The sequence below is a fragment of the Podarcis raffonei genome, chromosome 8, assembly GCF_027172205.1.
Source record: "Podarcis raffonei isolate rPodRaf1 chromosome 8, rPodRaf1.pri, whole genome shotgun sequence".
Taxonomy (NCBI): Eukaryota; Metazoa; Chordata; class Lepidosauria; order Squamata; family Lacertidae; genus Podarcis; species Podarcis raffonei.
In genome coordinates, this window is record NC_070609.1 from 83,229,294 (window position 1) to 83,253,098 (window position 23,805).

Here is a 23,805-nt window from a genome sequence, read left to right on the forward strand (position 1 = left end):
CTCCAATGGTCCAGATCGCATACCCTCCAACATTTCTCCAAGGAAAATAGGGACGTCCTATTCCATAATGATAATTTTACCATTTGTACCCCACACATCTTATTGGGTTGTCCCAGCCACTCTGGGTGGCTTCCAACATATATAAAAACATAATAAAACATTAAACATTAAAAAAAAAAACTTTCCTATAAAGGATTGCCTTCAGGCAACTTGGGGGTTGGATAACTCCATACCCTCCAACATTTCTCCAATAGGGACGTCCTAAAAAATGGGACATTCCAGGATCAAATCAGAAACCGGGATGGCTTCATTAAATCAGGGACGTTCCTGGAAAATAAGGGCACCTGGAGGATCTGGGATCGGAGCACAAGTCTGAAGAAAAAGTTGCCTAGCAAACTACTTAGCATGAGCAGTGCATGGGATTATTGCACCTTAGCAGCTTATGAAATTGAGTGCTTTGCCAATAAAGAACTAAACATCCAATTGTTTGTCCTCATTGGGGGCTGGTGTGCTTGGGACAATGAAGAAACAAGTTCTGTCGTGAGTGTTAATGCTGTGAGCCCCTCCATCCTATGCTCAGGTGGAAATAAAAACAATTTATCTTCAGAACACCAGTCTCCACTGATGTTCATTCCAAGGCAACTGAACCCTGGGAAAGCGCAGGCACCCCTGGCTTGGGGTTGGGCACAATAATACAAGACACATTTTACATAGCAGAGAAAGGACTTGGAATATTCCGCTTTACATTCCATATTAAGGCAGCTCAATCAGCAAATATCAATCTGGATGGGAATGCCACTGATACAGACACTCACCTGCTGCCAGTTTGATTGGGGAAGGAAGGAGAACACCACCCATATCAAAGATCACAGCTTTATAGGGACAGGTTGAAGAATTTCTCCATCGTGTGTGTGGAGGTCTGTACCAGAACCGTTGTAGGATGTGTGATCTCCTGACATGGTGGTTACAGAAGGCTTGGAAGAACCGCCCAGCACACATTTTCTGGAACTGTGTATATAAAGGGGAAAGTAAATGCTTTAGAGATTTGTTGCAAGTTAGTAGTTTCCAGATCTTGGGATAACTTCTTGTCTGCACAGGTTTCTCTTACAATGGTAGCTTTTGCATCTTTCAGGTTACTAAGCACATCTGATGTTTTGGATCTGTGTGGTGATCTATTATTATCTAGAAACACCAAGAGGGCCACAAGTTCCATATTCCTGTGATAAGCTATAAATATTTACCATGTCTATGCAGGTGGCTCCTTCCCGAGGGCTAGCTTGCGCACCTCTTCTCAGAAACCTGTGGCCCTCCAAATTTTACTGAACAAGCATGTTTTCAAATGCAGCTTTAAAACTTGTAGAATGAGTCTTGTCTGATCTTATAATTGGATCAGGTTTCCACAAATGTGGAGTTGTCATTGAAAATAATACCCACCACATGCCCAACAACCTCGTTGTGGGCATACTGGCACATAAGGTATGAACAGTCTAGGATAAGGGAAGGTGGTATAAGGCTTTGAAGATTATCCCTATCACTTTGTGCCTGTAAATCTGCACAGTATCAGTGCACTCCTTCTGTCTGGCGTCAGTTGTTCACAACCCCCACCAACCCCAGCCAGCAGTCAATGCTCAGGCACAATTGCAGGGAGTGTAGTTCTCTGCTGCTTTCCAGGGAGAATGTTAATTGGGCTACAGAAATTCTAGCAGTGGCAGTGCTGCTTACAAGTTTTAAACTGCGTTTTGCCGCGTACCGTTTAAGTGTGTGGCTTTGTAAAGCTATCTCCTGAAAAGCAGGGTTAATGAATATATATTAAATAGGAAATGGAGAAAGAATATTTGAACAGATTTGTTCTTTTAACGTACAGCAGTTTGATTCTAGCATCTATTTGGGTATTGCTTTTAGTTTGCTGAATAATTTGCATGTTACTGTTACTGTTGTTATTATTATTATTATTATACAGTTGGCCAGCCTGAGAACAAAAGCTCTACACTGAAAATGGGGGACATGAGATCACAAAAAAGTAGACAAACACGAGTGACTCAAATCCTACTGCGCAAAAGACCATTTTCAAGGTCCCTGACACCCCCTTCCCTAAAGCTGAGCCCACAACCTCCAGCACCCCGCATTTTGCCCTTCTCTCCTTTGTCCCCCACCCTCACTTCCGCCCTCTCCCCAGAAAGCAGCTGCGGTGACCTCTGACCCGACACGAGCCTTGCGTCGAGTCCCTCGCAGCAGCTTCTGCCTCTCGGCGGTTCTCGCGAGAACACGGGCAGGAGGGACGAGGGACGTCCTCACGACAGCCCCGCCCACTTAAGCAGCAGAAGATCTGGCAACCTTCGCCCCGCCCCCTTCCGCCGCTCCCTCTCTGCGCCTGCGCGCGCGGGGGGTCAAGGGTCAGGGAGCCAGGGGGCGGAAGTGGCTCATAATCCTAGGGAGCTGCGGCGGCGAAGGCGGCGGAACAACAGCAGGAGCCCCAGCTGGCGCCTCAGGGGCGGTTTGGGCCTCTTTTCCCCTTTCCCTGCCCCGCTCGGGCCCCGCGGGCTCGGGAGCCCCTCCAGGGCGGGCCCTATGAGTGTGTCGCTGGTGGTCCTTCGCTTGGAGCTGGCCGAGACTTCGCCCGTGCCGGGCGGCTTTCCTTACAGCGCGGCCGGTGAGGGGGCTCGGGGGAGAATGAGGGGGGAGCAAGCTGGGGGGGTGGAGAGAAAGGGGGGGAAGTCTGTCAGAGAGGGATTCAAACATAAATATTTTTAAAATTCTACTACAGTGACCCCCAGTGTGTTTTACAAGAAAAAAGCACAACTTTTAAAGCACAGCAATTATTATTTCATCCCCCAAGTAGAAAGCCTAACCGAACTGTATCCTCTAGTTAAAAGGCGCTTATGTAAGAGCAGATGCCTCGGTAGGTGAGATCACACAGAGATGATGTCGGTTGAAGTAGAACATATTGAGCAAGGTAGAGCAGTGCTCCCAAGTTAATGACAAACTTCATATTGTTGCTATTTACTATGGAGAGTTACTGGTATCGCTCTACATAGAGCGTTATAATGTTTCAAATGAAAAAGGGCTCCCCCTCCAACAACAGTTATATATGAAAGTTGGTGTGCTTGGTTTACTAATAAGCCCTCTGGCAGAAACCTATGTCAGAGAAGCTAATGCAGAGTATGTGTGCATAACACAGGACAAATCCCTTCCAGAATGTGTGATATGTTTGGGAATGCAGGATGTACACTCAAGGCAATAATTCTATGATAAAATAAGCAGTCACTGGTATAGAAGTGTGCCCTCGTCTTCATCTGTGACATCTTAGAAAATGTAAGAAAATGTTTAATTCCCCCCCTGGGTAATGCTACACAGACTCCTGGTTTCTGCGTATATGTCTGTTATTGCACGTGACAAATTGTTAATAACTTAATACAACGGCAAGAAGGAGATAGGGTCTCTGTCTTGTGCTTCCCCTATCAAACAGGACCCTTTCATAATAATAATGTGATGGAAGTTGTCTAATTAAGCATCCTATCAATTGCTCTAACAGGAAAACCCGGATACCTGTGTTACACTGCATGTGTGTGTTTGTGTGCGTGTAATGCTTTGCTCATGACCTGATTTGTATCTACAAGTGCCTCTGAGATCAGCTAAATGGTGTCACAGGTGTGTTGTAGCCCAAATGCTGAACCAATAGGAGGCCGGAAACATTTAATTATTTGTACTCCACCCATCTGACTGGGTTGCCCCAGCCACTCTGGATAGTTTCCAACAAGTTTAAAGAAGAATGAATTAATTAATAGGCTAGTTCAACTGCAATGGATATAATCATTTAGATTTGAAAGGGCGTGTTTGCTTTTGTTGTTTTTGTTCTAGCTTGTGGATAGCTATTATAATAATACACATCACTGTTTTTGTTTAGCCACTGAAATGTCTGATGAGGAAATCCAGGAGAAATCACTAGCAGCTGCCACAGCCTCCTTAGACGGAAAGGAGCCTGTTGAGAAAGCCGCTATCATTCACCAGCACATTGGCCGCAGGGAGATGACTGATATGATCATTGAAACTATAAAGCCTGATGCAGGTACTGGTATGGTGCTTCCATGTGCTTCTGAGCAGAATGCAGGTGCAAGTTTATGCTTCGAGAAAATATACAACTATCAGAGTGGGTGTCAGGCAGAGCCAGTTAACATGCATATGATAGTGTGAGCTTTTTCCTTTCCACTTAGCCATACAACAGGACCACTCCTAAATCAGACTTGTTAAGTGCCAGAATGAACTAATTGACCAAACAGGAAAACTTTATTGTTTTTGTTACTGTCTAGGCTGGGAGAGAGGGCAGGACAGGAACAGACTTGGCTCTCGGCCCTTGTTTCTTAGAGACGAGGACATGCCCCAAACAGTGAATGGTTATGAGCCTGCAACGTCTATAGATTTGTTTGCAAGATTGTTCTAAAGTTTTAAAGTATTCTCAGAACTGATGCCTGCCTATTGAAGGGGTAGTGAACAGGATGCCCTTCCAGCTGTTTTAAACTACAACTCCCAGCATCTTTGACCATTGTCCATGTTGACTTTGGTTGATGAGACTTGGTAGTCTAGAAGGAGTCAGATAGGGAAAGCACATTCTAATAATTCTACAACGATATGAAGGAGTATTGAATCGGGGATTAACTTTCCTGCCTTACCATGCTTTGAACTGCATGAAAGGACTTGCATGAGCATAACAGACCTTTCCCTCCCTGTCCTCCCCACCCCTTTGAGCTACTGTTCTGGGTTTTCCTGCAATTCTCTGGAGCAGGTTTTAGTTATGGGGGTAGGGAGAAAAGAGGGAGGGGAAGTTCTGTTGCACATGCAGAAGTCCTTGTGCGAATGGAACACCTTCAATGGATCACCTTTTGTGATCAAACATAACCTGAGAAATGTTTTTAGTTGCTAGGGGCTGCTTTGCGGTCTTTACCTTTTGGCTGCTAGGTTAGAGCTGTAATCCTAAACACACTTATTCGGAAGGAATCTCCATTGGCACACTGGAGCTTGCTTTGGAATCAGTGTGCATGGAATTGAGCTGTCAGGGGCCTCTTGATCCTTTCTATGACTAAATAGTCTGGAGGACCAGTTTGCAAGTCACCTCCTCGAAACAAAACCCTCAAATTGGTTTCACTGACTCTGTTGGACATGCTCCCGGGTTGGTAAATAGTGAACTGCGGTTTGGAAGTAGTCATTGATGTACACAATTTACAAAGGGCCCTTTCTGAGCAGATTCCCTTTATAATGTATGGAAACAGTGTTTTAGAAGAGCAGTTGAATTTTTCACGCAGGCAGCGTCTGACCTATACTTTCCTTGATTCATGAAAAAAGAAGCCTTGAAAGCAGTGATGGAGGAAGGCAAAGCGTCTGAGGCATCCTCTCCCGATGACCGAAGTAAACATAATGGCCAAAGTGGGGGTGTTGGGACAGCACCGGATTCCCCCTCGAAGCAGCTTCCAGACCAGATTTCCTTTTTCAGTGGAAACCCGTCGGTTGAAATAGTTCATGGCATCATGCACCTCTACAAGACAAAGTAAGGAAGTGCTTCTCTTACGTGGCTTGTGCGAAGCGGGTCACAGATCCAAGCCTTGTATGGTTTTTGTGAAACTCCTGCTCCCTTAGGGGAAGGGCTTTAAGTCAGTGGAAGAGCACACGTATTGCTTTCTGAAGGTCTCAAATGGGCACTCTCAGCCTAACCTACCTCACAGGGTTGTTGTGAGAATAAAACGGGGAAAGGGAGAACAATGGGCAGCACCTTGAGCTCCTTAGAGAAAAAGTGTGATATAAGTCTAAGAAATAAATGAATGAATCAGTTAGTGGGTGCTGGAATAGGTTCCTCTCTTTTCCTGGAATGCTGGAGAACTATTGCCAGCCAGAGTAGACAATACTAGCCCAAACTGAACCTAATTTAAGGCAAATCCCTAGGTACTCTTTGAAATGTGATAAATCCACTTCCTGGATTTTTATTTTTGTTTATATTGGAAGAGGTAACTCTGGTTTAGTCATTTTTTAAAAAGTGCAATAATAGAAAGTAGAAGGATAAAGTCCAGGGAGGCAGGTTAAAATTGCCTTAACTGATGCTTTAAAGGGTCTGGGAAAGTGTTTGGGGGAAAGTTATTGGTTTGAAATATTTACTTACTCTTTGGTTCAACATCTGTTACGTTTGACAGCACAATCTTGCACTAGTTTCTTTACAGTGGTGGTTCTCTACCATTTAGGAAACTCCTGTTACCTGTTTAGGAACCCTGTGCATTGCTATGCAGCCCCTGTATGTTGAAGAAGGTTCTGGGATATTTCAGGGTGCAAATTGGTTGCTCATATTTTGAACACTGCCCTGAGTCTTGGCCCTCTTTATGGACTCGCACAAATCAAGGGTGTCCTGTAGCTATTCCTTCAGCTACTGCACATTGTAGAGCGGGGGGCAGCCATGGGTGGTTCACAGCTAAGGAATGCACACAGCAGATAGTTAAGTATTTATTGTTAAAGATAACATCTATGGTCGCTTCTGCAGCTCTGAATACCTACATACACCAGTGTAGAATCTAGGCAGCTATTCCCAGGTCTGAGCTCTGTGGACTATGCAGCAGTTGAAACAGAGCCCCCCCTTTCCTTCACCCTAGTTTATGTATCCTTCCCTAATGGGCTGTGTGCACACAGCCAGAAAGCGCTCCTACATAGAAACTTTCTCTCTGCATGCCTTTTCGATTCCCTCCTGGTTCTGGGAGACAGTGGCCTGCCTGTTCCTGACATCAGGTGGGGAACACTTTTGGCTCCACACGTCAGGTACTTATTAGGATCTGTCTAGGGGACCAAATTTGGCCACCTGTCAAAGTACCTTTCATGCCAATCTTAAAGGGGAAGTAAGGTAAAGGAACCCCTGACCATTAGGTCCAGTCACGAACGACTCTGGGGTTGTGGCGCTCATCTCGCTCTATAGGCCGAGGGAGCCGGCATTTGTCCACAGACAGCTTCCGAGTCATGTGGCCAACATGACTAAGCCGCTTCTGGTGAACCAGAGCAGTGCACGGAAATGCCGTTTACCTTCCCGCCGTACCTGTTTATCTACTTGCACTTTGACGTGCTTTCAAACTGCTAGGTGGGCAGGAACTGGGACCGAACAACGGGAGCTCACCCCGTCGCGGGGATTCGAACCGCCGACCTTCTGATCGGCAAGCCCAAGAGGCTCTGTGGTTTAGACCACTGCGCCACCCGTCTTACATAAACTTTTGTGAGTTTCTCCCCCATCCCTTTCCTTTTAAGTTCTCATTCTCATGCCACTCTAGCACCAATCTCTGCTCATCAGATGCATATAGCCAGTGGTGCATTAAACCATGAAGCCCGCTGATGAGCATGGTATAGGGAAAATGGCCTGGTGGGCCAAGATTGGCCCGCAGGCTGGCGGTTGCTCACTCCCGTTATAAAAGAAGATCTACAGTGGCTCGCAGCTGCCAACCAGGGAGGCCCATCTTGCTTTGCTGATCATCTTCTTGATGAACTTGAGATGAGCCTTTCTGCTGAACTGTTTGTTATCACAGCAGTGATTTTCAGTAATAGGTAACCAGGTTCAGTGGGGTTGACAGACTGAAAACGAAGTTACAGATTAATCCAGAAGTAGCCAGCGTGATGCCAGATGTTTTGGACTCCAACTCCCATCAGCCCCAGCCAACATGGCCAATGGCCAGGATGATGGGAGTTGGAGTTCAAAACCTTTGGAGGGACACCACATTGGCTGCCCTTGGGTTAATTACTGCAATTTTGCAGGAAAGTGACAGAGGTAGTGCATTTCCTGTTATACAAATTATCTGTACTGTGGGAGCCTTTGAATGAAGTAGATCCGTAATACATCTGTGCTTTTTAATTAAGGCTTTCACTGGTGATTTGAGGCTTTCAAAATGCTGGCGAACATACTGACCATTCTAATTCCCGTCTCATGCAGCAAGATGACCTCCTTGAAAGAAGATGTTCGGCGCAGTGCCATGCTGTGCATTCTCACGGTGCCTGCCACGATGACCAGCCACGACCTCATGAAGTTTGTGGCTTCCTTTTATGACGTCATCGAGCACATGAAGATCATACGAGACTCCACCCCAAACCAGTACATGGTCCTGATCAAATTTAGTACACAGGTAAAAAGCCAAGAGATGAATGTTACTTTGGCCAAAGGGGGGGGGGGGACAGTTTTCCCCAAGTACACAGTGCTTTCAAAAAATGCTTTCGAAACACCCAGCTGTTTCTTCTTCCCAGGATGCCAGAAGTAGTGAACAAGATTGGAAAGCACACTTTTACCCCAGAAAAAATGAAACAAATTTTAAACCCAAGTAACCACTGAACAGGTTTAACCATTCACTGAGGTACATTCAGCAGTAAAACCTATGCTCTTCTGCATATACCTTCCTAAAACTGCTGTTGTGGAGCACCTGGATGCAGCCCAGAGCTACTGGAGGCCATTTTAGGTTCATAAAGGTCTGTGAGACCCACCACCAGCTCATATGCCCAATATACCATCTTAAATGGTTTAACTGGTTATGCTGTCCATAGGTACCTTCTGTGTGATTGTTCTGAGGGCTGGAGAACCTTTCCCCAACTGGGTGCCCTCCTTGTGTTTCGAATGCAACTCCCATCAATCTGAAACATCTGGAGGGCACCAGATTGGGGAAGTCTGTGTTAGAGTGTTAAGACTTTTGGAGGGGAGAGAGTTAAGTTCAGGTCTCTGCTGTTCGGTTCTTTGTTGGGGAGACTTGGCTTTTACGGGAAAGTACAACGAAATTAAAAGATGCCTGCTTCTTGGGAGAAAAGCAATGACAAACCTAGACAGCATCTTAAAAAGCAGAGACATCACCTTGCCAACAAAGGTCCGTGTAGTTAAAGCTATGGTTTTCCCAGTAGTGATGTATGGAAGTGAGAGCTGGACCATAAAGAAGGCTGATCGCCGAAGAATTGATGCTTTTGAATTATGGTGCTGGAGGAGACTCTTGAGAGTCCCATGGACTGCAAGAAGATCAAACCTATCCATTCTTAAGGAAATCAGCCCTGAAGCTGAGACTCCAATACTTTGGCCACCTCATGAGAAGAAAAGACTCCCTGGAAAATACCCTGATGTTGGGAAAGATTGAGGGCAGAAGGAGAACGGGACGAAAGAGGACAAGATGGTTGGACAGTGTTCTTGAAGCTACCAGCATGAGTTTGACCAAACTGCGGGAGGCAGTGGAAGACAGGAGTGCCTGGTGTGCTCTGGTCCATGGGGTCATGAAGAGTTGGACACAACTAAACGACTAAACAACAACAAACAACCTTTTTTGCCAGCTTTACTTCTTTGGAGACACTCGGGGCTTTGAATCCAGTTGCTGATTTGAAACCATTTGCAATTCAGATCTGTTTGGAGTCAGGAGTCAGTTACTGGACACAGCACAAGCAGTTTGCAGTTGTCTAAAATGATTCAGTTTGTATGTTTGACTTGAAGCACTGACTCAGATGGGCTTGGGGATTCTGACTGAGCATTAAAGTGGCAAGAAGCAGGGGAGCTGGATGTGGGCTGTTGCCAATAAAACCTGATTCTTTGACCAGAAAACACATAAAAGTCTTCCATGTGCATTTGTGAAATTAGGATTTAATCTATTGGAATATAGCAGTATCTATATATGGAAAATCCCAGGCATCTTAAAACTTGAATCTGGGTTTTTAATTTGATTTTGGCACGTATAAATTTTATATTTTATCTTTTCCTTGCTTAATTTTGGTGTTGTACAGCTCCAGGTGCTTTCAAAATATACATTTGGATTTGTAGCATTATCTGAGCTATCAGCAGAGTTAGGATGTGTGCATTATAAATACTTATTTCCTTTTTTAAAAAGTGTTCTAGATTCTGTGGGGACTGTGTGAGCACCACCGGCCTGGGAAGTAATCTCAGTTTGTCTCCTGTTGGCACAGATGCATCTGTTCTGCTTTTCACTGTAGTGGGCTGTGCTCTCTCCATCCAAACAGCTCAGTCTCTTCTTCTTTGCTTTAATTGTAGGCAGATGCAGACAGCTTCTACATGACTTGCAATGGCCGGCAGTTCAATTCCATAGAAGAGGATGTTTGCCAGCTGGTCTACGTGGAGAGGGCAGAGGTCTTCAAGTCAGAAGATGTAAGTTCCTTCACACTTTTCCAACTCTGGCATCCTCTCAGGATCCCAGGTCCCTTCAGCCAGCTGGATGCAGCACCTCAAGGTTCCAGCAGGAATTGTGAATGTCTACAAAAGAACTTGTCTCTGTTTGTGTGCATTTTTAAACACCAGTCTGCCCCTTGATTCTTTTGCCCAGTGGCTTCCAAACTGTGTTCTGAAGAAGTCTGGGGAGAAGATCAGTACAGTGGTACATTGGTTCTCAAACTTAATCAGTTCTGGGAGTCCGTTCAACTCCCGAAACCATTCAAAAACCAAGGCATGGCTTCCGATTGGCTGCAGGAGCTTCCTGCACTCAAGCAGAAACCGTGTCAGATGTTTGGCTTCCGAAAAATGTTTGCAAACCGGAACACTTACTTCCGGGTTTGTTGATCATTGTTCACTGCCCAGGACTCTGTTTAGAGGAAGGAAAGCCGATTTGTTCGACAACTAAGCCATTCGAGAACCAAGGGACCACTGTAATTGGAGGGGGTGGATTGGCATATTGAATAACAGCCTCTCCACCATTAGTGATCTTCCTGTGCTGTATGCAGTCGGTGGAAAGCATTGAGCGTGTTCCAGGCATTTTGTACCATCTAAAAGGTGCAATAAAGAGTTAACAATGACAGCAAAGCCAATGCTCTTGCGATTTATTCCCATAAGCTAATACATGCATATAGGGAAGACAAATAAGGAATAGAAAAGAAAGACAGAATCATGTTAGTTTATTAAATCTCTTTAGAAATCTGCATCCCATGTAAGGCTGATGGTTTAGCACCTACAAACGAGGAGTAAATAAGTACAGTGGTACCTCGGGTTACATACGCTTCAGGTTACAGACACCGCTAACCCAGAAATATTACCTCTGGTTAAGAACTTTGCTTCAGGATGAGAACAGAAAACGTGCAACGCCAGCGCAGCAGTAGCAGGAGGCCCCATTAGCTAAAGTGGTGCTTCGGGTTAAGAACAGTTTCAGGTTAAGAACAGACCTCCAGAACAAATTAAGTTCTTAACCCGAGGTACCACTGTATGAGAAATGGAAGCCATATATGCACCAGGTTTAGCCTGAACTTTAGCTAATCTGACACTGGCTTAATTTTGTCTATGAAAGCTATATCTCCAAACATGATCTTCCTGTTTTGTTTTGTCAGGTGGGCTTTTGTTTCTAACTTGGGCTCGGTTTTTCGGGCACTACAGCTCTGTGTGCTGCCATGGATGAGCACTGCTGTTTTTGGCCTCTGTATAAAGTGGCTGGTGGGCTTAGAATCCCCTTTCGCTATTGAGAAGGCGAAAAGAAGAATGGGGGGGAATGAACACTTTGCCAGTGTAAATAGGTGTTTGGTTGCATGTGCCATCAAGCAGCACCCTGACAAATCTGGATGTGCCTTTTTTCTTCCTCCTCTGCAGGGGGCCAGTCTTCCTGTCATGGACCTGACTGAGCTCCCCAAGTGCACTGTCTGCCTAGAGAGAATGGACGAGTCCGTCAACGGGATTCTCACAACGCTTTGCAACCACAGCTTCCACAGCCAGTGTCTGCAGCGGTGGGAGGACACCACGTAAGAAGCGCTCTTCATTCTGGAGTATTGCCGGGGAGGGGGGGGAGAGAGAGAGAGCTGTTTGCGTGCCTTTCCCAATTTTGTTGCCCTTCCAACATGTAGCAGTGGGCCTAAATGTGAGGGTTCCAGAAAACCTGCCAGTGCCCTGAATCAGGGGTGGCTAACTTGAGGTCAAGGTCTGTATAGTCAAAGCCATGGTTTTCCCAATAGTGATGTATGGAAGTGAGAGCTGGACCATAAAGAAGGCTGAGTGCCAAAGAATTGATGCTTTTGAATTATGGTGCTGAAGGAGAATCTTGAGAGTCCCATGGACTGCAAGAAGATCAAACCTCTCCATTCTGAAGGAAATCAGCCCTGAGTGCTCACTGGAAGGACAGGTTGTGAAGCTGAGGCTCCAGTACTTTGGCCACCTCATGAGAAGAGAAGACTCCCTGGAAAAGACCCTGATGCTGGGAAAGATGGAGGGAACAAGGAGAAGGGGACGACAGAGGATGAGATGGTTGGACAGTGTTCTTGAATCTACAAACATGAATCTGACCAAACTGTGGGAGGCAGTGGAAGACAGAAATGCCTGGCGTGCTGTGGTCCATGGGGTCACGAAGAGTTGGACACGACTAAACAACAACAACAACAACAACAACAACTTGAGGTCCTCCAGAAGTTGTTAAGCTGAAACTGCCATCATCCATGAACCATGGCCCTGCTGGCTGGGGCGGACGAGATCAACAAGTCCTGGAGGGCTGTAGGTTAAATAACCCTCCCCCAAACTGGACTTGGTTTGATCTAGTGTGTTCACTTGACTTTTTAAACAAATCATGTTACTTTTATAGGCTATATAAACACCACTATTTTTAGTCTGCACGGTAGGGCAGGTCCCCATCTAAAATAGCCAACAGTTCATAACCCGACACTGCCGCCAGTGTTCGAGGCATGGTGCCTGCCTATAGGTCAGTTGCTGGGGAGAGTGTTGTTGTGCCCGGGTCCTGCTTGTCAGCTTCTGAGAGGCCACTGTGAGTACAAGGTGCTGGGACTAGATAGGCCTTTAGTCTGATAAGGGCTGCTCTTATTTTTTTTGTGGGGGAAAAGGAAGAGAAAAAGCACTTGGGCTTAACAGCAGTGGGGGTACAGAATGATGTGGTTGTGCTCATGGCATCGCGGAAGAAGCCTTCACTTATCCCTGACCTAGGATATAGGGCAAGATAAAATTACTGAAACAGTTAAAGATGACGGCGTACCCTTTTGGCCAAGGTGGACCCGATTTTCCAAAGCTCTTTTTGACCATGTTGCTTCTACTTTTTATTCCCTCTGCTTCTGTCTGACTCTTCAGCAGCAGCTGTGAGGGTTGCTTAGTCTAACCCATGGGTAAGCAAACTAAGGCCCAGGGCCCGGATCTGGCCTAATCGCCTTCTTTCCGACCCACGGACAGTCCGGGAATCAGCATGTTTTTACATGAGTCGAATGTGTCCTTTTATTTAAAATGCATCTCTGGGTTATTTGTGGGGCCTGCCTGGTGTTTTTACATGAGTAGAATGTGTGCCTTTCTTTAAAATGCATCTCTGGGTTATTTGTGGGGCATAGGAATTCGTTCAGTCCGGCCCCCCACAAGGTCTGAGGGACAGTGGACCGGCCCCCTGCTGAAAAAGTTTGCTGACCCCTGGTCTAACCCATCCCATATTCTTAGCAGATTTCTTATATTCCTGTCCTGGCTTTCTTTTTTAAGTTACTGAGTTATCTAGGAAGTGCTTAAAATGGCTAGAACAGGGATAGCCAACGCAGTGCCCTCTGCAGGTTGCTGGACTCATGTATGCTGGCAGTCGTACTTCAGCAGCAGCTGAATTTGCCCTGCATCTCCCACAAGTTAATCGGCCTGGATTGTAACCACTTCTCTCTCCCCTGCCTCTTCCAGGTGTCCTGTGTGCAGGTACTGCCAGACGCCGGAGCCTGTGGAAGAGAACAAGTGCTTTGAGTGTGGAGTCCAAGAAGTGAGTGGGCACAGAACAGGGGCAATTTTTATGTTGATACTTGTATCGTCTGCAGCGGGGGCTGTTTACAGAGGGAACCATTTTCTCCAGGCTAACCAACCCTGAATGCACTTTTAAATCTCACTGGGAGAGGGGTTGCAGTAAGGAGGGATCAGAAGACGCAGAGGGTGTCCCCACCCAACTGCAAATGGTTCATGCAGTTGCTTGAAGAAAAGATAAGCTAAGAAAGAAACAAATTTCCCCTTTGCTAAGGCAAACTGGCACATCAGTAAAGTCTTGGGTGCACTGGCTCCCGGTGGAGTACAGGATCAGGTTTAAGGTGCTGGTTTTAACCTTTAAAGCCCTATACCGCAATAGGACCCTTGTACCTACGGGACTGCCTCTCCTGGTATGTCCCATGGAGGACCTTACGGTCTTCAAATAGAAACATCTTGGAGATCCCGGGCCACAGGGTGGTTAGGCTGGCCTCGACCAGAGCCAGGGCTTTTTTGGCCGTGGCCCCGATCTGGTGGAAGGCTCTGTCACAAGAGACTAGGGCCCTGCGGGACTTGACATCTTTCCTCAGGGCCTGCAAGATGGAGCTGTTCCGCCAGGCCTTTGGCCAAGGCACAGTCTGACCCCCTCTCTCCTAACCCGATGGTTGCCATTAATTTGATTCTGAATTGATTCTAGAATGCATTTTAATTAATTGATTGTGCAATTTTATGTACACTGTGCTATTTTTACCTGTTGTTAGCCGCTCTGAGCCTGGCTTTGGCCGGGGAGGGCGGGATACAAATAAAAAATTATTATTATTATTAGGCACCTGATAGGCAAGCAGGGCCTGCCCCCTGTCCCAGTGTGCCCCAGCCCACCTTTGAGTGTCCCTCTGTTCCTCTCGGTGCCTGGTGATGGGATCCTTTGCATGTTTACTCAAAACTCGCTATTCCACTGTTCATTGGGACTTTGCAGCAAGGGTAAGGATTGCAGTCTGGCTGTCTGGCTGCTTTTTCTGAGCTTCAGTACAATCCTTCTTTTCATGCAGAACCTGTGGATATGTCTGATTTGCGGGCACATTGGATGCGGGCGCTACGTTAGCCGGCACGCCTACAAGCACTTTGAGGAGACGCAGCACACCTACGCCATGCAGCTGACCAATCACAGAGTCTGGGACTACGCTGGAGGTATTTCCTCTACCCAACACTGCTTGAGGAACAGCCATTGCTGAGCCTTAAATCTGTGCTTCGGTATTTAGCTGCCGAGCCAAACCTGCCTCGTACCATGTCAGGCTCTTGGTCCTTCTAGGGAAAGTGGACTATCTACTTTGCAGGTGGGAAGTCCCAGGTTCAGTTCAAAAGGGGGCTGGGAATGTCCTCAGTCTGCATCTGAAACCCTGGAGAGCCACAACCAGCCAGTGTAGGCAGTACTGAGTTGGACAGAACACTGTTCTTTGTTGTTATTAGAAGATTTTAGATCTTAGATTTTAGAAGATTACTGCGAAAAGAGTACAGAGTCCTTTCCTAAAGGCAGTTCTCAGCCCCCACCACCCACAGAAGGTAGGCGCCCCTCCCAGCTCTCACCTGGGATCCTTCCTTCCTGCTCCCAGCCTCTCCCCCAGGTAGACCAACATTGCGCTGTCTCCCACTCGGGGACCTCCATCAGCCATGAACCACCCCCATGAGTACACAATCCCTGGACATTAGCAAAGGCCCCATACATACGACTCAAAAGAAAAAGAGACAAAAATGGAAAAGGAAAGAAACAAGAAGAAAGAGACAGAAAGCAACAGACAAATGGAGAAGTAACATTACAGAAAAGTAAAAAGGACATTTGATTTTCCATCTGCCAGTTACAGGGGAAAAAAAGAAAAGATTAAGACATTCAGTCCATGATAACACCCGTCTTTTCTACTTTCTGTTAAACAGTATTTCTTTTAAGTCAAAGTGTCTCAGAATCATTCATTTCTTTTTCTCACAAAAAGTCCAAGAAGGGTTCCTGAACTATTATTATTACTGGTAAAAGGCAACCATGTTCTTTCTTTAATATTAACTTTACCTCTGTTAATTCTCACCACCCTTCCTCCATATAGAATAATAGTAAATCCTTCCATCAATGGCCATGTTATAAAATCTCCACTGCAATCACATATTGGGATAATATTCCATAATTTTCCCCCCTTGTTATCCTTTAATTCATGCCCAGTTCCATATGTTCAAATTACATTTCCTGTTGTGTTTATAATAGTATCACTATCTTCTCCTCTAGAATCTTCCATTTCCTTTTTTCCCCCAGAGACAGTATCATAAATTCAGTAGTATTGTCCTCTGCAAATCATATGCAGAATACTTTCTCTGGTAGAACTGAAGAAAGGCCAGGACTGAAGTTTCCCCAAAGTTCAGTAGCAGAGCACCGGCTTTGCTTGCAGAAGGTCCCTGGTTCATTCCCTGGCATTTTCACATTGGGTGGGAATATCCCCTGTCTAAAACCCTGGAGAGCCAGTGACAATCAGTATAGACCAGCCTTTCTCAGCCTCGAGCCCCCAGATGTTCTTGAACTACAACTCCATAAGCCTTGACCACTGGGCATGCTGGCTAGGAATGATGGGAGTTGTTGTCCAACAACATGCATGGACCCAAGGTTGTGAATGGCTGGTATACTATAGACAAAACTGAGTTAGATGGAAGGGTCCTGTGGGACAATTGCAGGAAGCAGGTTGGTTGAGCTTGAGCTTGCTAGAAGCTCAGCAGTGCAGCCATCTTCATTAAAGGTAAAAGTAAAGGGACCCCTGACCATTAGGTCCAGTCGTGACCGACTCTAGGGTTGCAGCACTCATCTCGCTTTAGTGGCTGAGGGAGCCAGCGTACAGCTTCCAGGACATGTGGCCAGCATGACTAAGCCGCTTCTGGCGAACCAGAGCAGCGCACGGAAACGCCGTTTACCTTCCCACCGGAGCGGTTCCTATTTATCTACTTGCACTTGGATGGGCTTTTGGACTGCTAGGTTGGCAGGAGCAGGGACCGAGCAACGGGAGCTCACCCCGTCGCGGGGATTCGAACCGCCGACCGTCTGATCGGCAAGTCCCAGGCTCTGTGGTTTAACCCACAGCGCCACCCACGTCCCCCGCCATCTTCATTACCAGGGCCCAACTCCTCCTGTAGGGCGAGACTGGAAGTAGCTGAGTGCTCCGCCTGCGAGATTCCCAACAGGGTGGGCTTGTTGTATGGTGGGTGTGGTTAGAACTGGTAACTGAATTTTACTCTTGCTTTCTGTATCTATTTGTAATTCCAAATAGGAAATTGGAGTTAGTCAGTCAGGGTTGTTGCATTTGTCTCTCTCTCTCTCTCTCTAGATAATTACGTCCACCGGCTAGTGGCCAGCAAAACAGATGGGAAGCTAGTTCAGTATGAGTGCGAGGGGGACATATGCCAAGAAGAGAAGATTGACGCATTACAACTAGAGGCAAGTCCACATTGGTTTTCTTCCCCTCTTGCTTTTGCTCATTCTCTCTGCCTTCCTTAACGGTTGGTGCAAGTTGGGTGGGTAATGCAAAGTAACCCAAACGAATGGAGACAACAGGCAGCCCTCTGTTTACGTGTGAGCTTGAATGGCATTTGGACAACTGAGGCCGCAGGTCCTTTCCAGTTGCAAGCTAGCTGTTGAGTTTGTGGGGATGTCAGGGCAGAATCCTAGACCCATGTCAAATGCAGGAACGGCTCTCCCTGTGGAATATTGCCTTCTCATTGCCTCTTCTTTCCTTCTGAACACAGTACTCTTACTTGCTGACAAGTCAGTTGGAGTCCCAGCGTATATACTGGGAGAACAAGATAGTCCGAATAGAAAAGGACACGGCCGAAGAGGTGAGTTTCTTACGGGCTCTAGCAGCACGTTCCGCTCTTCTGAGGATGGCAGGTTGAAGGAAATGCTGGTAGCGGGCTGGTAGTGGACGGAGGTTGGGCAAATTGGTGATACTGCTCTTCCCTCTAAAGTTGGTGTGGCGTTTGCCTCCTAGGTGGGTCATAAAGAAAGGGTTAAAATGAGTGTGATGTGATTGGCCAGTGGAAACTGATAGGAGGAGTTAGGGTTAGAGGGGGTGTTGTGTGAAAGTCAGTTGAGAGTTGGGAGTTGGAGAAGGAAGAGGGAGGATAAGTGGGGTTGGTCGAGTTGTGTGGTGAGAGAGAAGAGGAACTGTTAGGTGGAGTCAGATAGTTGGGATAATCAAAACAAAAAAAAAATTTCCTTCCAGTAGCACCTTAAAGACCAACTAAGTTAGTTCTTGGTATGAGCTTTCGTGTGCATGCACACTTCTGTATCTGAAGTGTATCTGAAGAAGTGTGCATGCACACGAAAGCTCATACCAAGAACTAACTTAGTTGGTCTTTAAGGTGCTACTGGAAGGAAAAAAAATTTTTGTTTTGACTATGGCAGACCAACACGGCTACCTATCTGTAATTGGGATAATCAGTTTGGAGTTGTTAGGAACGAATAGGACAGTTAAGGAACTAAGATTAAGAAACTGCCAAGAAAAATTAACTGAAACGATAAGCTTTTTCATGCCTATAAAATAAACTTGATTATTTGTTAATGTTAACAACTGTCTGGACTCCATGTGTAACTGTAAGAAACGGGTTGGTGGCAGCGAAAAGCAATTACAGTGGTGGCACAGGGTCAATAGACCATCAAACGTCCGGGGACCCTGTGTGATCGCCACAGTTGGTCGAACAAGTTGGCATCTTCTCTGATGGTCCTGAGTTTGGGGGTAGGAGGATTTTGGACAGAATCCTAGACCTTTTTACCCAGGTCTTTTGGGGGCAGAGGATGAACATGGCATGAGTGTACCACCCCCTCTTGCCACTGGCTAGCCATGGTTTCCCATGATTTCAGACGGGGTTCTCTCCCAGCCCTGCCCGGGGATTGAACTTGGGACCTTCTGCAAGTAAAGCGGGTTCTTTGCCACTGAACTGTGGCCCTTTGCATAATGCACGTTAGAAAAGGCTCCCCCAAAAAGACCACCCTTGTTCTCAGGCTTACAATCTAAAAACACACAACCCAAAAGGAAAATGGAGAGGGAGGGAGGGAGGAAGCTCCAATTCAAATTCTTAGTTCTTTTACGTAGTTCTTGGTTATCTCTCTTCTTGAAATTTCTTCACTGACCCCCCAGGAAATGGCCAGAGTCTAGGAATCACTCCAGAACACTCAACCCTTATGGAGAGAACGCCCAGTTAGACTTTGGCTTGCTTGAAAAGTGCCATTATTCTCTTTTTCTAAAAACAGATTAACAACATGAAGACTAAATTTAAAGAGACGATTGAGAAATGCGACTCGCTCGAGCACAGACTGAATGACTTGGTCAAAGAGAAGCAATCTGTCGAAAGGAAGTATGTGCTTTGTGTTGTGTTTATCCTTAAGCAGCCAAAATCATGTGCAGTCAAACCACATTGGGTTCAATGGCAGGTGGGATTACCAAAGTCTTTTTTCCTGGACGTTTGCCCCTTTTTAAATGTTTTTAAATTGTTTTGCTGAGCACATGAAAAGCCGAATGCTCATGTGTTGCTGGCCTGCTGCATTCATAATGAAGTACCGTATTTTTTGCTCTATGAGACTCACTTTTTCCCTCCTAAAAAGTAAGGGGAAATGTGTGTGCATCTTATGGAGCAAATGCAGGCTGCGCAGCTATCACAGAAGCCAGAACAGCAAGAGGGATTGCTGCTTTCACTGTGCAGCTATCCCTCTTGCTGTTCTGGCTTCTGAGATTCAGAATATTTTTTTTCTTGTTTTCCTCCTCCAAAAACTAGGTGCGTCTTGTGGTCTGGTGTGTCTTATAGAGCAAAAAATACGGTAATTACTCTGGGACTACTGTTTGATACCCACAGCCTACGGAGTAGACTCTGAATGTAACATAGTTCCCTCTCCTTCTCTGCCCTTCAGGTGCACCCAACTAAACACCAAAGTGTCCAAGCTGACCACGGAGCTGAAGGAGGAGCAGGAAATGAACAAGTGCCTGCGAGCCAACCAAATCTTGCTCCAGAACAAGCTGAAGGAGGAGGAGAAGCTGCTGAAGGAGACATGTGAGCAGAAGGACCTGCAGATCACGGAGGTCCAGGAGCAACTGCGGGACGTCATGTTCTACCTGGAGACACAGCAGAAGATCAATCACCTCCCCGCTGAGGCTAGGCAGGAAATCCAAGATGGACAGATCAATATTGCCATGGCATCGTCAGCCGGCTCATCGGCGGGGGGTCCCGGGAAGCCTTCATCCCGGAAGGGTAGAGGCAAGAGGGGCAAGTGAGAGATGAGGTGGCCGCAGCTGACCTTACTGAAACTGGCCACAGAGGGGGGGCCGGGGGGGGCTGAAGGAGAGTCACTTGTCAGGTGAAGCAGGCGCAAGAGTCTAGCAAGGGATGAGCGACCAGTTTGCAGAGCCTTTCCTACCCCAGTGCACTAGCCAACAGCCATCGGCAGCCCTTAAGATGCTCTTTTCCTCTGCTGGCTATCTAGCTACTCATAGGCACTATGTAGTGACTCCTTGGCTGTCTGGCCGTATTTAGCCTCCCCTTCTCTGCTGCATAACCTGAGAACACTGTGTTCAAGTTTTAGATGTTTGCTTGAAATCATACTTTAAACTAAGTGCAAAAAAACCAAAATGACAAGAGCCTTAGATTTCTTTTTTTCCCAGGGGGGCGCAGGAAGAGACGTTGTGGCCTTGCGCCTTTTGTAAGCTAGGAGTACACCTGGACACAGGCTCCCTTTCCTGATTTTGAGGCACCTGGCTGAAAGCACATGCAGGCAGTCTCTCCTCTTGGTAGGTGTGCGCTGCAAAGTGGCAGAATTGCGAGTCAAGTGGGAAAGTTCTGCTCGGCTGGAAAGTTTTGTGCCAGGAGCCTTGCTGAATGTTGGCGTTGAAGAGCTCTGAGGTGTTGGGTGCAAGAACTGCATCTCTGTGAGATGCATAATTTTTGAGGCCTTTGTCCTAAGCCTGTCCCCCGGTTGTAAAACTTCTGGGAGGCCTTGGCTGGTGAATCATAGACGGAGGGCTGAGTTAATCAAGAGCATTGTCCAGACTCTGAAGGGCTGTCCAGAAAGCGAGGGAGAAATCTGCTTAAGGGATGGGAAATGCACTGAAGGTTCGCCTTGTTGAAATCTCAGGTGCCTAGGGCTTAGTAGAAAGGTTGATGCTTGCAGCAAAGCAAGGACCACGCTGGCTAGGGAGCTTTCTGGGAAATTGCAAAACTACCACGCTGGGTGTCCCCGAGTTCATTCACAATGCCCCAGTTCCTTGTGCTGCACTGGACCTGCATCCTCTCCCTGTCTTCTTCCAAATGCCCCTTGCTTGACAACCAGTGTTTTCTGCCTTGATACCTGACTATGCACTGCATGTGAACACATGTGATCAGACCCTGAAACCTGCCTTGAGAGAGTGATTTAGAGTGGAAAAGCTGTGTGCATGTGCCTAACCTGTCCCCTGCCACTGCTTCTTCACTTCCTATCCGCTCCCCATGTCCCAAGAGTGTGTTTCCGCTGTGGGGTTCCACACATGTGGTTTTCCTTGCAACTACCTTGGGAGTTGGTTATGTGTGTTTGTGTGTCAATTCTATTTTGGTTAGCCCTTAGCAGGAGATAGCAGAATTTCAGCATTCTGTGCAGAATGAGCTTGTCTGCAGGTATTTAAGAAGCCAACCCCCCTCCGCACAAAAGAACCCTGCTCAGGGGGTTCTAAGGACAAAAACCAAGTGGAGGTGGTCAGAACGGGGCTGGAAGACCCTCTGCCCCCTTCAGACGCCTGCATTTTAAGCAAACCTCGTCTCTTCTGTTTGCTAATGTGTGTGGCTGCCCTAATGCCCTCTCGACATCTTAAGAGAGCTGTGAATAGGTAGGTTCTGCCTGCAACCTGAGCACTGCTTTGGGTCTTGCCCCCACCCCTCCAAATGGCACATTTCCTCAAGTGAAGACTTTTTGCCATGCCAAATGTTGCTCTTTTGCCTTGTCCGCGGCAACTTTACACTCAGCAGCAAGCGTTGCACACACCTCAAGGGCTACGAGAAGTTAAGGCCCTGGTGGTTTTTTTGTACAAGGGTACGCTTTGTCTAGATGGAGGTATAATGAGTGCTCGCCCTCACTGAACAAACTAGAGCCAAAGGGCGAGATACTGGCATTGGTAGTATTCTACTGGCTGGATTGAAAATTTTAGTTTTTAAAAAATCAAGCCTACAAGTGTTTCTGCTAACATGCTTATGTTTTGCTTTGAAAAAGGAAAAAAATATGCATCCATCCCACCACCAACTTAACATAGGCCTATCAAGCTCACTTGATGCAGTTTGCCACCTGCAGCACCAGATTTTTATCAGCTCTAGCTGACTAGTAGTTTTCTGAGCTCCTTGCTGCTGACTCTTTTTGATCAAATTTTGTAGCACAAATGTATCTGTTAAAAAAAAAAGTTCTGTGCACATGCATTGTACAGTCTTGATACGATAATTTTAAAAGCTAAATGGTCAGTGTAACCGTCTTCTATAGAAACTACTCTGCTTATTTTTGAAACAATCCTATTTTTGCACTTGGTTACTCTTGCTTCGTGATCTCCTCTGTCCTCCTGCGTCCCCTGAAGTTAGGATGAGGCTTGTGCAATATTGGTGTGCTAGGGAAGAAGGGAAATTCTTCATCTGGGGAGAAAAGTTCAGGCGGAAAGAGAGGACGCGGTTTAAAAACCACTAAGTCCATGTCATATAAAGATGAACCTGGGCGCCAAGAGTAATTGTTTGAAATGTGTTACTTATCAGGGAATCTTTTGGAAAGATCAGCGTATGCTCAGACTCGCCTTGGCATCATTACTTTCCTAATTTCAGGGCTTGGAGCAAGTTCTGGATTCTTCCCTGAGAAGCCTTTCATTTCCTCTGAAATGTTTTTCTTCTTCTTAGTTTCTAGTCCTAACCTCTTAGAAATTGAGGATAATTGCTTGACGTTTTTAAGATGCCACCTGTGCTGTGTTTGAACACTGTTAAATCTGCCAAGCTTTTTGCCCTGCTGAGCTAAGAGCAGTCAGATTTATTCAGAGGATAGACTGGAGTTTGGCTGACACTAGCAACACCCACAGATTAATATGGGTGTCTGTTATAATATTATATACTGTAACATCTGCAATGGGACTTTATTAAACTGGATTAAAATATGCACAGTGTATGTGCTTTGTGTATGTGCTTCCCTTGGATAGCAGATTTACTAATATCTTCGATAATTTGGAAGAAGGTACATTGAAGTAGCAAGCTTGTGGGCGAAGAGTTCTGCTGTTTCCACACTAGGGATGCCGATTGTCACGAGGAGAGGCAAATCTGCCTTCTGCTGAGTCAGACCATCTGATTCGCTGCCGGCTTAAACAAGGGTCAAAGATCCACCAGCCTGTAGGCATGCGCCCTGGGGAAAAGGGGTACAGGTATCTTTTTTAACATGTTGGTCAAGGCTGTTCCAGAGCAAGCGAAGCAGTTCTGGAATGCCTCCTGCCGAAAAGTAGTACATTCTAATGCCTGCTCTAGTGGATAAAAGTCTTCCCACATGGCTTCATCGATCCTCTGTTCATAGGTGGCTTTTGAGAGAGGACCGAAGTGTCAGTTACGTCTAGACCAGGGTTAGAAACTCTCATAAGCCCATTGTCAAATGGCACCTTAAACCTAGGTTACAGTTAGCGCAACAACATGTCTAGGCACCATTTCCCCCCCAATGGGATTTACAGTGGTACCTCAGGTTACAGACGCTTCAGGTTACAGACTCTGCTAACCCAGAAATAGTGCTTCAGGTTAAGAACTGTGCTTCAGGATGAGAACAGAAATCGTGCTCCGGCGGCGCGGCAGCAGCAGGAGGCCCCATTAGCTAAACTGGTGCTTTAGGTTAAGAACAGTTTCTGGTTAAGAACAGACTTCCGGAACGAATTAAGGACTTAGCCCGAGGTACCACTGTATTATTGTTAATATTAATTTCATTTCTATACTGCTTTATGTTTTAAAGAGAAAAAAAATCTCAAAGCGGTTTACAACACCTTAAAACATCAAACAAAACAATCCAGAATAAAGCAAATTCAAGCTTCAAGGAAATTATTTTAGAGCCTTCTCTAAGTGACATTTTGCTTTTCCCATAATTATATATCTATTTATATTTA

General features: G+C 46.2%; 2 protein-coding genes across 7 annotated transcripts in view; one reads left to right on the plus strand and one right to left on the minus strand.

Moving 5' to 3' along the window:
- The window catches only part of ACAD10 (acyl-CoA dehydrogenase family member 10), a 45,725-nt gene extending 43,433 nt beyond the window's left edge, over positions 1 to 2,292 (minus strand). Inside the window, exons 1-2 of one of the 4 annotated variants that reach the window (XM_053401203.1) lie at positions 2,212 to 2,292; positions 816 to 1,008 (exon numbers count right to left, since the gene is read on the minus strand). In XM_053401203.1, coding sequence (XP_053257178.1) covers positions 816 to 999 — 184 coding nt within the window. In that variant the 5' untranslated portion in view covers positions 1,000 to 1,008; positions 2,212 to 2,292. Of the gene's footprint in view, positions 1 to 815; positions 1,009 to 1,862; positions 2,128 to 2,159; positions 2,184 to 2,211 lie in introns of those variants that run through there. The other 3 variants (XM_053401205.1, XM_053401202.1, XM_053401207.1) reach the window with 3 other exon arrangements.
- Positions 2,293 to 2,401: 109 nt separating this feature from the next.
- Positions 2,402 to 22,826, plus strand: BRAP (BRCA1 associated protein). 3 transcript variants are annotated; one of them, XM_053401248.1, is made up of 12 exons: positions 2,402 to 2,650; positions 3,905 to 4,066; positions 5,338 to 5,539; positions 7,943 to 8,132; positions 10,019 to 10,132; positions 11,555 to 11,703; positions 13,610 to 13,685; positions 14,710 to 14,848; positions 17,014 to 17,123; positions 17,432 to 17,521; positions 18,936 to 19,039; positions 19,590 to 22,826. In XM_053401248.1, the coding sequence occupies exons 1-12, from the start codon at positions 2,569 to 2,571 to the stop codon at positions 19,948 to 19,950; spliced, it is 1,779 nt and encodes a 592-aa protein (XP_053257223.1). In that variant the 5' UTR covers positions 2,402 to 2,568; the 3' UTR covers positions 19,951 to 22,826. The 3 variants fall into 3 exon arrangements, with proteins under 3 accessions (XP_053257223.1, XP_053257220.1, XP_053257222.1); XM_053401245.1 differs by having other exon boundaries at positions 2,461 to 2,650; positions 5,341 to 5,539; XM_053401247.1 differs by lacking the exon at positions 2,402 to 2,650 and having other exon boundaries at positions 3,985 to 4,066; positions 5,298 to 5,539.
- Positions 22,827 to 23,805: the final 979 nt, after the last annotated feature.